The sequence below is a fragment of the Vipera ursinii genome (assembly GCF_947247035.1).
Source record: "Vipera ursinii genome assembly, chromosome: 5".
Lineage (NCBI taxonomy): Eukaryota > Metazoa > Chordata > Lepidosauria > Squamata > Viperidae > Vipera > Vipera ursinii.
Genome location: NC_139518.1, coordinates 41807975 through 41820519, shown reverse-complemented (window position 1 = coordinate 41820519; position 12545 = coordinate 41807975). Strand labels below are relative to the sequence as shown.

Sequence of the window (12545 nt, the reverse complement as noted above, 5' to 3'; positions counted from 1 at the left end):
TTAAAAAAATCAAATGTTGAACTGAATATTTCCTTTGTTCAGTTTCTCAAATTAATATACATAATCTTTGTTAGCTATATTTGATTAACAAACAAATGCCATATAGATTGAAAACTCCTTTTATTAGAACATCTACAGGAACAGAATCTTAAAAGTATGAATGTGCTTTTCTTCTTCTCTTTATTCTCAGGTAAATTAGGGAGGGGCCGTCTGAGGTATTTTCTTAAGTTTGTTTCTTGGAATAGGTCCTAGTTGTGCTTGAGTATTACCTTAGTAATGAATGTTGTCCTTCAAGGCTATTCTCTATTCCATTTGCCTTTCCTCTTTCTTTCTTTCTTTCTTTTTTTACTTCTGTGAGATAGATCAGGCTGAGAGAGAATGACTTGCTCAAAGTCATCCAGTGACTTTCATGGCTTAGAGTTGACTAGAATGCAAGGCACCCAAGTAATAAGAATACAGTGCAACAGACTCTATTCTTTTTTTTTCCAAATGACAATATAACATTTATTTAAAGGCTTTGAAACTTAGCATTCCCTACTCTGGGAATGCTCCAAATATTTGAAGTACCTGGATGGGAAGGTTGCTTGCACAAGGAAACTGTATTCCTGGGTTGGATAATTTCACATTCAAATATATGAATTCAAATAATGACTACAGACAATATCAACTATTATAGCTCTAAAGTTTTCAGAGGAAAGATGCTACATACCTGGTTCTTTTCTGCCTGTTTTTTCAAACCTTCTGTCTCCCCTAAAAAAATTAGAAAAATAAATATACAAGAATGCTTTTTCAGGAGAAATATTTCATTTTCAAAACTTAAAAGAAAATTCAAGCTAGAAATTCAAGAATGTATGGAGACAGAATAATGAAGACCATTCTGGAGATGAACTTATTAAAATATTTGCATTATATCAATTTGTTCAATATTTAGTTATATTAAACAGGTTCTTAGAATTAATTCATATTATCAATACATGTATTCTATTTTATTGCACATTAATGCAGAAGATAGATACACACAGATCCTTGTGTTTTCTGCATGATTCTACAAGATCAAATGTAACCAATGTGAACAGAACTCTCCACTAATTACCCTTTTCTTTCTTCTTATATTATTTAAATTATATATGAATCAGTTATTTTCTCCCATAATGTTGTTGTTCTCCCATAATATAATTGTTTGTTCCTTAGCACTACAGATTCACATGACATTTTCCAATGACACAGATATACCTGCTATTGAAACAAATCTAAAGCCCTTGAGTTCACATGCTGTTCTGTTTGTTGAATACCAACATAGATTTCCAGCATGCAAAGCAACTATTAGCAAGTTCAATTCTTGTTCATGCGCTTGGTGAAATATGAAAGCAAGTACTAATCTACGTTCCTGAGAAAACCATCAACTCCAAAAAAAATTCTATAATTTCTAACAAGTAACATTTTAACATATTTTTAAGTCACCAATACTACATAATACCTTCCATTTTAATATATTTATTTAAGTCAATAATATTTTATATCTTGTTAAAGCAATATATTTTACAAAATAATCTGGATTTTATGAGTCCACACTTCTCAAGAATAATAAGAATCTTAGGGCTATTTCTAATGTTAACAAAGTAAAACTATTTTATTATGAATATACTCTGTGATAGGATCTGCTACCAGTGCTAAATCTAGAGAGGGGCCTAGAGAGCTGCTGGAGGTCCAGCCGATCCAAATCCGACCGATTGCGGTTAAGAACCTATATTAGGTCTTATCTCGCAGCGATGAGGGCGGCGAGGTGTAATTACTTCTCTACCCTCATCGCGTCCGCAGATAATCGCCCGGCCGCCCTGTTTAGGGTGACTCGCTCCCTTCTTAATCAGGAGGTGAGGGAGGATCCCTTGCAGGGTCGTGCCGAGGAATTTAGTCAACATCTGTCGGATAAAATCGCTCGGATCCGGACCGGTTTGGACTCCAGCTGGGCAGAGTCTGACGACCAGGACACGGGCGGTCTTGTCAATGTTATCTGGGAGGAGTTTGATTCTGTGACCCCTGATGAAGTGGACAGGATTATGGGGACAGGAAGTGGACAGGATTATGGGGAGGCTGAGCTCCACCACATGTTTATTGGATCCGTGCCCTTCTTGGCTGGTTTATGCAGCTAGGGAGAGGACACGAGGCTGGCTCCAGGCGGTTATATCAGCTTCCTTGAGTGAGGGTAATTTCCCCACCGTCTTGAAGGAGGCGGTGGTGAGACATCTCCTCAAGAAGCCTGCCTTGGACCCAGCTGTATTGAACAACTTTCGTCCAGTCTCCAACCTTCGCTTTCTTGCGAAGGTTGTTGAGAGTGTGGTGGCGCATCAGCTCCCTCTGGTCCTGGATGAAGCGGATTATTTGGACCCGTAACAATCGGGTTTCAGGCCCGGGTACAGCACGGAGACGGCATTGGTCGCTCTGGTGAATGATCTCTGGAGGGCTTGGGATAGGGGATATTCCTCTGTCCTAGTCCTATTAGACCTCTCGGCGGCTTTCGATACCATCGACCATGGTATCTTGCTGCGGCGTCTCAGGGGATTGGGAGTGGGAGGCACAGTTCTTCAGCGGTTCTCCTCCTATCTCCTGGGACGCTCGCTGTCGGTGTTGGCAGGGGGGCAGAGATCGGCCCCTAGGTCTCTCGTTTGTGGAGTTCCTCAGGGGTCGGTTCTCTCGCCTCTCCTGTTCAACATCTATATGAAACCGCTGGGTGAGATCATTCGTGGTTTTGGAGTTGGGTATCATCAATACGCCAATGATACCCAACTTTTCATTTCGACCCCAAACCACCCCAGTGATGCCCTCGCTGTGATGTCCCGTTGCCTGGAGGCGGTTCGGGTCTGGATGGGGAGGAACAGACTTCAACTCAACCCTGACAAGACTGAGTGGCTGTACATTCTGGCATCCCGAGACATTCAAAATGTTCCATCACTGTCTATGGGGGGTGAGCTCTTACCCCCCGTGGATAGGGCTCGCAACTTGGGAGTCCTCCTAGATTCACGGCTTACCTTGGAAGATCATATAGTGGCCGTGACTAGGGGGGCTTTCTCCCAAGTTCACCTGGTGCGCCAGTTACGGCCCTATCTGGACCGGGATGCCCTGTGTACGGTCACTCATGCGCTCGTGACCTCTCGCCTTGACTACTGTAATGCTCTCTACATGGGGCTTCCCTTGAAGACCACTCGGAGGCTCCAACTGGTACAGAATGCGGCCGCGAGAGTTGTCTTGGGAGTTTCCCGGTACTCCCATGTTACACCTTTGCTCCGCGAGCTGCATTGGCTACCAGTTGTCTTCCGGGTGAGGTTCAAGGTCCTGGTCATGATCTTTAAGTCCTTACATGGCATAGGTCCGGGTTACCTCGAGGACCACCTGCTGCCGGTGTCAACTTCCCTCCGCCCAGTGCGTGCCCACAGAGAGGGCCTCCTCAGGGTGCCTCCGGTCAGGGAATGTCGACTGGTGGCCCCCAGGGGGAGGGCCTTCTCTGTGGGTGCTCTGGCATTATGGAACCAACTGCCGGTTGAGCTCCGAATGGCATCAGACCTCCGATCCTTCCGTCGCGGGCTGAAGACCCACTTGTTTGAATTGGCTGGTCTGGCCTGATGGGGGAATATGGGTTTTTAATTGTTTTTTTTTAGTATTTTATTATTGTTGTATTTTAATTGGGCATTGGTTTAATTTCCTTTTAACTTTTGTATCATTATTTATATATGCCCTGTGAACCGCCCTGAGTCCCTTGGGAGAAAGGCGGTATAGAAATCGAATAAAATATAAAATATAAATATAATACATTCATTCATTTCTTCCCTTGTAATCTGAACTGTAGTAAAATTATTCAGTATAGTATACATTAAAAATACAAAAGTTGTAATAAAATAAAGCATACTTTCATATACACAAATAGAGGCAAACACTGGTCACATTCTGATTTAATATTTTAAGAAATATACTCTTGTAAATATATTCAAGATTCCACCAAGGCATGAACATCAAAGCACAGCCAGGACTGCTCCATTAAAAAAGCAAACAATTTCATTATACTATAGATGATTTTAGAATTACCTTTCTTCCCAGCTCTGTGACCTATGCATTTCTCTGCCCCCTCCTCTTCCAAATCCACCTTCCACATCGTCAAAACTTCTTTGGTAGAAAGCACTTTCTCCTCGACCTCTGCCTAAAAGATAAAACAGAACTGTTTCCTCATTACCTTTCACAATTTTCAAAACTGAATTTAAATATTATTTAGCAGATATACAGATGAAATATATTAAAAGGTACAAATGTTGTATCTCCCTACCAAATTTAGTGGAGGAAGGGTGTGAAAATATAGTTCATCTCCATCATCCATTACAATTTTCTACACAAGTCTTCCTTAATTTGCTGCTCTCTGGATATAATTGCTCAGCTCTTAGTAGTGTCCATTTATTCGAAAGGCACTCAAATTGGGAAAGCATGGCATAGATTTCCTATCTAAGCTACACACAGCCTATGTGATTTCTATATAGATATTTTCCATATAGATACAGAACACTCAACTCCTTTTCTGTCAATCTATTCATTTGCTGAATTCAATATTACCCAGCTAATCTACGTGAAAGACAAACCACTGGGCCATGACTGACAATTTATCGAAGAAGAGTATTTGTTGGCAATGTGACAATGCTGAGATCTCAGCGTTTCTCCCACCATATTTTATTTTTACAGACATTTTCAATGTATTACTCTTTCATTTCTCAAACCAAACAATGCATCTTCTATTCTTCTCTCTCTGATGAAACAAGCAAGTAAAGCCAAGTCCTGCAACATCAACATGCCAGCTTTTAAAGAAAACTTTGAAATCAACTTTCTTCTGCTTGACTTGATGTAACATTTATTATTTATCTTTAAAGAATGATAAAGCATCCTGGTTATATTTGTGGTGCGCTGAGCACGATATGCATAGATTTAGAGAAAGAGGCAAGAAAATAAGCATGGGTGAGGATGGTTGCTGATCAATCATAGAAACACTCCTTAACATAGGCAGATTCAGTTATGAACTGAAGCAAAAGAGGTGGTGGCATTGCATCTTCACAGGAATGGGACTTGGATTTTAAGCTATGTTTCTTTTACATTTTATAAATATATTAGACTTGTTAGATGGTTTAGCAAACATTTTATTTTCTGCTGAAAATTAGAGAGAAGCTGTCCTGCTATTATTAGGCAATCTGCTGCCAAATTTCAGCAATTAAATACTTAAGGTGGGAACTAAAAGCTGCAAACAAGGAGTGGGGTTTTATACAGCATAGCATTTACAGGTTTCACATTTCTGAACTGCCCATCTCCCTCAAAGAAGGGCTTTGGATGACGTACAACAAAATATCAAAAGATTAAAATAGTATATAAAAATTAAAATGTTAAGAATTAAAATTTTATAATTAATTTTTTTAAAAAAAAATTAGGCAAGAATAATTAAACCCTGTTAAAACTTAGTTGACAAAGGCAAAGGTAGGGCTCTCATGGCAATGACCAACCGCATGACTGTGTGCTCCTTTGGGCTCTCTATACAGGGCAGCAAAGACATTTTTAATCCCTTTTTGGAAGGCCATGAAAGTGGGCTCTGCCTCACCTCCAGGGGGAGAATATTCTAGAAGATGGGAGCAATGGCAGTGAAGACTCTCCTCTTATACTCCAAAAGTTGCAGTTCTTTAACTGACAGGGTCTGTAACATACCTTCCCTGCCTGACCAGGTGGGATGTGCCTATGTAATGGGATGAAGCAGGTTCTGTAGACAGCCTGGTTTCATGCCATGTAGGGCTTTATAGGTCGTAACCAATAATTGGGCCCAGAAGCAAACTTCCAGCCATACAGTTTGCAAAATAGAAGTGTTCTGTGCCCTTCTTTGGGCACCCAATATAGCTCGTGCGGCCACACTTTGCACCAGTTTTATTTGTCAAATTTATATGGCTGTCCATCTCACAAACTAGCGATTTTAAGCAGTGTATAACAAAGCTAAAAAAAACTATATTTTCAGTACAATTATTAATATTATTGGTGAAACATTAAAAACTATAAAACATAAAAGTAACAGAAAAAATAAATATAAATATTGAGGGAAGAGTTACTAATATTGGAGCCACCCCAAAATTTCACCCGGTCTTGAGGGACTTTCAGAAAGTCAAAAGGGATGAAACTATCCTTACTCTAGGAAAATGTTCCATAAAGTGGGCATCGCAACAGGAAAAGCCTGATGCCTAGGAACCACCAAGTGTAGCTCTATAATCAATGGAACATGCAGAATGCCATCTCTGCTAGATATGGTAGGGTAGGGAAATGTAACTGGGGAGAGGCAATGCCTCAAATAACCCAGCCCCATGCCATGTAGGGGTTTAAAACTGGCATCCTGAATTGGACTTGGAAATAGATTGGCAACTAATGCAGTTCACAGAGCAAGGGTGTAAAATGTGTTCTTCTAGAAACACACATAACTGCCTCTGCTGCTGCATTCTATACCAGCAGAAACGTTTGGATACTATTCAAGGCAGCACTACGTAGACTACATTACAGTAGTTTAACTGGGAAATCACTATGGCATGAGCAACTATGAATAGAATCCCTCAATCTAGGAACAAACACAACTGGTGCACAATGCAAAGTTGAGCAAAGGCCCTCCTAGACTAACTCTAGTCATGACTGCTATCTGCTCTTTGAATAGGAATTGCGAGCCTACAAGAACCTCTGGACTGTATATGGGATCCATCTGGGTCAATGCAATCCCATCCAGCACCAGAGATGTTTCAGGCCTAGAACTGAGGGGTCCCTGGCAAGTCAGGGTTCTTGTCTTGGCAGGGTTCGCCTGAAATCTTTGTACCTCAGGCACTGGGATAAGATGAACATAGTATCATTTGATTTGGCTAGGGCAAAGATGTACAGTGGGATATCATCAGTGGATGGATGATAACTCATTCCATGGTAATGGATGAGCTCACCCAGTGGCCTCATTTTGATGATGAATAGGGGCTGGCCTCTGAGACCACAAGGACCAAGGGCATGATCTCTCCCCCAATCACCAATGACTGGAATTGACCCTGGAAAAAGGAGGCGAATCAGTACAACACCAAGCCGCCCATCCCCAATGCCTTGAGCTGTTCTAGGTGGATATCATTCCAATGGTATTTAAAGCTGCAGAGAGGTCAATAGGGCAAAAATAGATGCACAACCCTCATCCCACCATGCCAGAGAGCATCCAAAAGCATGACTAATGACATTTCTGTCTCATACCCGGTTCTGAATCCTTACTGAAAATATTTATTTATTTATTTATTTATTTTAATTCCATTTATATCCCGCCCTTCTCCGAAGACTCAGGGCGGCTTACAAGCTTAGCAGTAGCCTTCATTCTATGTATATGCCTGCTTATTAGGGCTTTCACACACACCCCCAAGCGGCATTATTACAAAGTCAGCTTATTGCCCCCAACAATCTGGGTCCTCATTTTACCTACCTCGGAAGGATGGAAGGTTGAGTCAACCTTGACTCTAGAATAGAATAGAATAGAATAGAATAGAATAGAATAGAATAGAATAGAATAGAATAGAATAGAATAGAATAGAATAGAATAGAATAGGACAATCTGTTTCATCCAAGGTCCTCTGAAGCTGTTGTATAACCAGCTTCTCAACTACCTTTTCCAGAAAAGGGAGGCTAAATATTAGACAAAAATTGTCCAGAAAAGTGAGATCCACTGATGGCTTGAGAAGGCCTTCTTAAGAAGTAATGAAATCCCTTCAGTTGAACAATATACCAGTGCTAAAACCCAATCACACAACACCTGCCCCCGGCAGCCTTAACCATCAGGAGAGGAAGGATCTAAATAGCAGGTGGCTGACTCACAGTCTTAAGAAACCTGTACACTTTGACAGCCAATATGTTTAAACTAATTCCAGATAACCAGGCAAAACAGACCAGACATCTCCCCTAGATCTGCAACAAGGCCAGCATCCAACTATGAGCAAATATGAGTAACTTTGAGAGACGCTGAACAAATTCTTCTGCACACTCCTGCAAGGGGTTTTCTGAACCCCCTTTACCTATGAGCGTAGTGTCACATGAAATAGGGCCACAGGATGGCTATCTATAGACACAATAAATGTGGAGAAGTACTGATGCTTTGTCACTTTTACCATCAAAAGGTAGGTACTGTAGTGACTCTAACCTATATCTGGTCAGGTTCATCCCCTGTAGAATGTAAGTAACATTAAACATTTCTCTTCTCTTGTTTCATCTTCCTTAATTCCTCTATAAACCACAGGGAATAGGTCACATAGGTACAATCTGATCCAAGACTTCAGCCACCATCTTATTCCAAGTGGCAACCAACACTTCAGATACAACAGACCAGTGGGAATAACTCCCATCCCCTTCTGAAATGCACCAGAGCCCACCAGTTACTGGGGTCAGGTTGATGTAATGGCCTGGCTTCCCTGTAGTGGATGGTAGTGCCAGAGAATCCCATGGTAATCTGGGTGGGATCTGACCATGACAAAGGGGAGACCAAAAGCTCTCCCAATTTCAGATCTCATAATCACTGTTGCAACAGGAATACCAGAACCTCATTTGGTAAATTTTAGATGACTATGCTATCCAGTGAGGGCAGAAATTGTTTATTACAACTGGAGCATTCGGGAATGTGTTTACGACATTCCAGTTATAAAGCACTTTCATTTTATCTTTATTTCTAGATAGATTACATGTTTAATATTAATAAACTAGAACAATTGAGCACTGGCTAGAAACATTATGAATTACTATTCAGAATTATACAGCACTCATCTTTTCTCATATTATACATTTTTAACTTTCTATTACAAATGTTTGGGATATGTTCTCTGTATTGGCTTATATTTATTATTTTTAACTTTTGGTTTTTCTTTCATTCAAAATAAAAAAACTATGTATATTTATAGCAAAGATATGTTGTTCAATTCCTTAAAAAGCCCATAGAAATAACATTTTGTTTACAAAAACTATCTCACCTCGACCTCTAGAGGAACTTCGACCTCGCGGAGCCCCCACCACTGTTCCTCCTCCTCGTCCCATCAATCGTAGGACAGCAGCACTATTTACAGATACTGAAAAATTTCTCTGCCAAAAGTAAGAAATAAGTAACAAAAACATTTCTGAAGATATCATCAAATTAAAACATATTGAAAAACCAGTGAAGCACCTAATCAATATGAGAAGTAATGACTAAAACAGAGGAATAATGACTGATGTCTTAAAAATATTTAAAGCATTTAAGACTGAAATAAATTATTGCACACAAAAAAGTAAATTAGAAAAGGCAGTGAATGAAAGATAAACTATCAGTAACCAAAATTTATAATTATAATATTTACAATTCATGGTTTCATTATTTGAATAATTAAATAATTGATCATAAAACAAACTCATGTTAGAAATAATTGCAAATCATGCAAAACTCAATATATTGCTAATTTTATTAATATCACCACTATCATTATCTGAAATAAATGCAAATGACCTTAGTTTTAAAAAGGAAAGAAAAAAGAAAAAATACTAAAACAATAACTGTGAACTGAAGAGGCTTCTTGGATGAGAAGCGAGACATCTTCAAGAAAAAAACAACCAAAGAAAGTCCAGTTGCCTTTGAAAAAGCAGTTTTGGGACAACCATGACTTAAATGACTGAAAATCTCCATAGACTAAAACAATAAGTAAAAACAATATTGAGTTCTAGATTATTTGAACCCAAATGGTGGTCACAGGTAGTCTTGGACTTACAACCATTCAATTAACAGCCATTTGAAGTTGCAATGGAACTGAGAAAAGTGAACTATGATCAGTCTTTGCACTTACAATCTTTGCAATATCCCCTTGGTCACATGATCAAACTTAGGGTGTTTCGCAGTGGTATACATTTACAATGGTTGCAGCATCTGGGGGGGGATGTCAATGATTACCACTTGCAATCTTCCCAAGGGGAAATAAAGTCTATGGGGGAAGCAGCATGATTTGCTTAATAGTTATTTTCTTAATAATCAAAGCAAATAAAATCATAAAATCAGGCATGACTCACTTAATAACCATACTGCTTAACAAACAAAGTTCTGATCCCAATTCTGGCCATAGGTGGAGCATTATCCATATATTAAATTATTTATCAAATTACATTTTTGGTTGTTTTCCTTCCATTGCCAATTATAAAACGGCTATTGGTAGAAGCTTCTCAAACAGAGTCTTTGATTCAGTGGTAAAGGACACACAAAAGGATTTAAAATTCAGTGACCGCCATTCCATTACAAAGAAAGTTTATTTAGAAACAGTTACAGAAAAGTTGGAGATGGCTGACATACATCAGCTACATGGGTGGCTCCATGTTTATGATCTTTTTATTAAAGAATGACATAGAGAAAATCAGCTACAGTTCTAGTGTGATAGTCAATGTAGTATAATGATTAAAGAGCTTGCTTGGATAAAGAGTTCTTTGGCACCAGAATGGTGTTATGAATGCATATAACATATAAAAATGTACTGTGTAGTGTGGTACTCAAAATACCGAATTGGAATTAGGGAAATTTAGGTTCAAGTCCCCATTCTACCATGGAGCTCGTTAAATTATTCTGAGTCAACAGCCATCTTTCAGCCCAACCTGCTTCACAAAATTGTTTTGTGAATAAATAGGGGGAGGCCCCCATATTGGCCTCTTTGAGCTTCTAGAAGGTGAGTTCAATAATTACAGTAACATAACAATGCAGTGTTATGCTGAACAATGCTGAAGTTCAAATAAACAATATTTTAATGCTTTGAAACCAACAAATTAGTGTTATGTTAGTAAATCTTGAATTTAATCATCCCTATTTCTCTCTAATATCCCTATTTCTCTCCTTCTAATATGCATGTAAGGAGGAGATTAGAAACATGTTTTATAATTTAATTTAATTGCAATTTAAACTAACATCACTTTGGTGTATGATTCAGTCATCAAATCAATTGCAAGTAGTTCTCAAGGTATGACTGTAGTTCAGACATGTCAAACTCGCGACATCATGTGACATCGCGCGATGTATCGGAACTTTTTCCCATTGCCAGCAATGAGATGGGCGCGGTTTCTGCGTGACGCTCCGGCCCGCAGGCCGGCAGTTTGACACCCCTGCTGTAGTTAAATCCAGAATTACATTTGTAACTCATGGCAGCTGTTGAGCAGATCAGTGACCACACCCAATTTTACAACTTTTTTGTGTATTTAGTGTGTATTTAATACAACCTTTCCCTATATTTATTTTGTGGTTCTGCTCTGGAAGTTCTTCAACATGAAGTCAAGGCATTTGTTTCCAGAATTCAGGAACATGGTTTCAAATAAACTATCATCTGAACTATGATGCTGGCAACTGTAATGCTGGCTCTACAGTCTGATGTTTTTTAATAAGATCAGATGAAACAGTAGGTATATTAAACGTCATCTTAGAATCTTTAATGAGTAAAGTATAGTAGTGTTAGGGAAGATTTATTGGATCAGAGAAATGTATCCTGGAAAGAATTAATCAATTCAATTAATCAGTTCTGGAGGAACGTTGTCCATAGGGTCGCGATGGGTTGGACACGACTATGCAACTAACAACAAGAAATGCTAACTTTGCTTTATAGGGCTATAATAGAAGTGCTTTTCCATCAAGAGATGACTGAATGTTTATATGGTATCTGAAAATAACACATTTGAGCAACACTGGAAAGTACTGATGCTCTTTCCTTGGGATGGTGTAACATTGCTAAGTTAATCAATACTTTGGATATCTCCAGTTAAATTATTTTAATACACTGTACCTAAATCTCTCTTTGAAAATGTTCTATAAACTTTAGCTGGTGCAAAATTCTGTGATGAAATAGTTAAAATAAATTTAAATGATCAATACTTTAATACTGGCATTGAAATAAAATCTAGGTATATTTTTGAGATCAGCTCTTATTGATTTTGACTTTTAATTAGGCTATTCTATTAGGACAATAAAACTCCAATGACTCCCAGATGATATCAGTTCTTTGCATCTTTTACAGTCCAGATCCAATTGCCCTATCTATAAGAAGCTAGAAAACAATATTCCAGAATGTATAGGAGTCTTCTTATTCTCAGTGAGTTGACCTTTTCACTAGGGTATTCATAGTCCTTGATTTACAACTGCTCATTTTAGGGCCGTTCAAAATTACAATAGCCATGGTTTGGGTGCTTTATGACCGGTAAAACATCCTCATCCATCATAAATGGTTGTGCTGTGCCCTATGGTCATGTGTCTGCATGTTAGGCAGGTCAGCTTTATGACCTGTTGCAGCATGCCATGGTCATATGACTGTGATTCATGCTGTTTTATGCGTTTCCTGCAAAAAAAATACTCAAATGAATGGGTTTGTTTAATGACCACAGCATTCATTTAATGGCCATGGAATTCAATTAACAACTGCACCATTCATTTAATGACCATTATGAAAAAGACTAGCAAATTACTTCCAGTTACATGGGTACCTTAAGACCATAATGAC

The 12545-nt window shown here is 38.9% G+C and overlaps 1 protein-coding gene across 2 annotated transcripts in view; it reads right to left on the bottom strand.

The window, feature by feature from the left end:
- GIGYF2 (GRB10 interacting GYF protein 2) overlaps positions 1–12545 on the bottom strand; it is a 111949-nt gene that overhangs the window by 52804 nt on the left and 46600 nt on the right. For both annotated transcript variants that reach the window (XM_083365000.1, XM_083365001.1), the window contains 3 exons: positions 9027–9135; positions 4078–4189; positions 710–750 (listed from right to left, as the gene is read on the bottom strand). In XM_083365000.1, coding sequence (XP_083221126.1) covers positions 710–750; positions 4078–4189; positions 9027–9135 — 262 coding nt within the window. The remainder of the gene's footprint in view (positions 1–709; positions 751–4077; positions 4190–9026; positions 9136–12545) is intronic.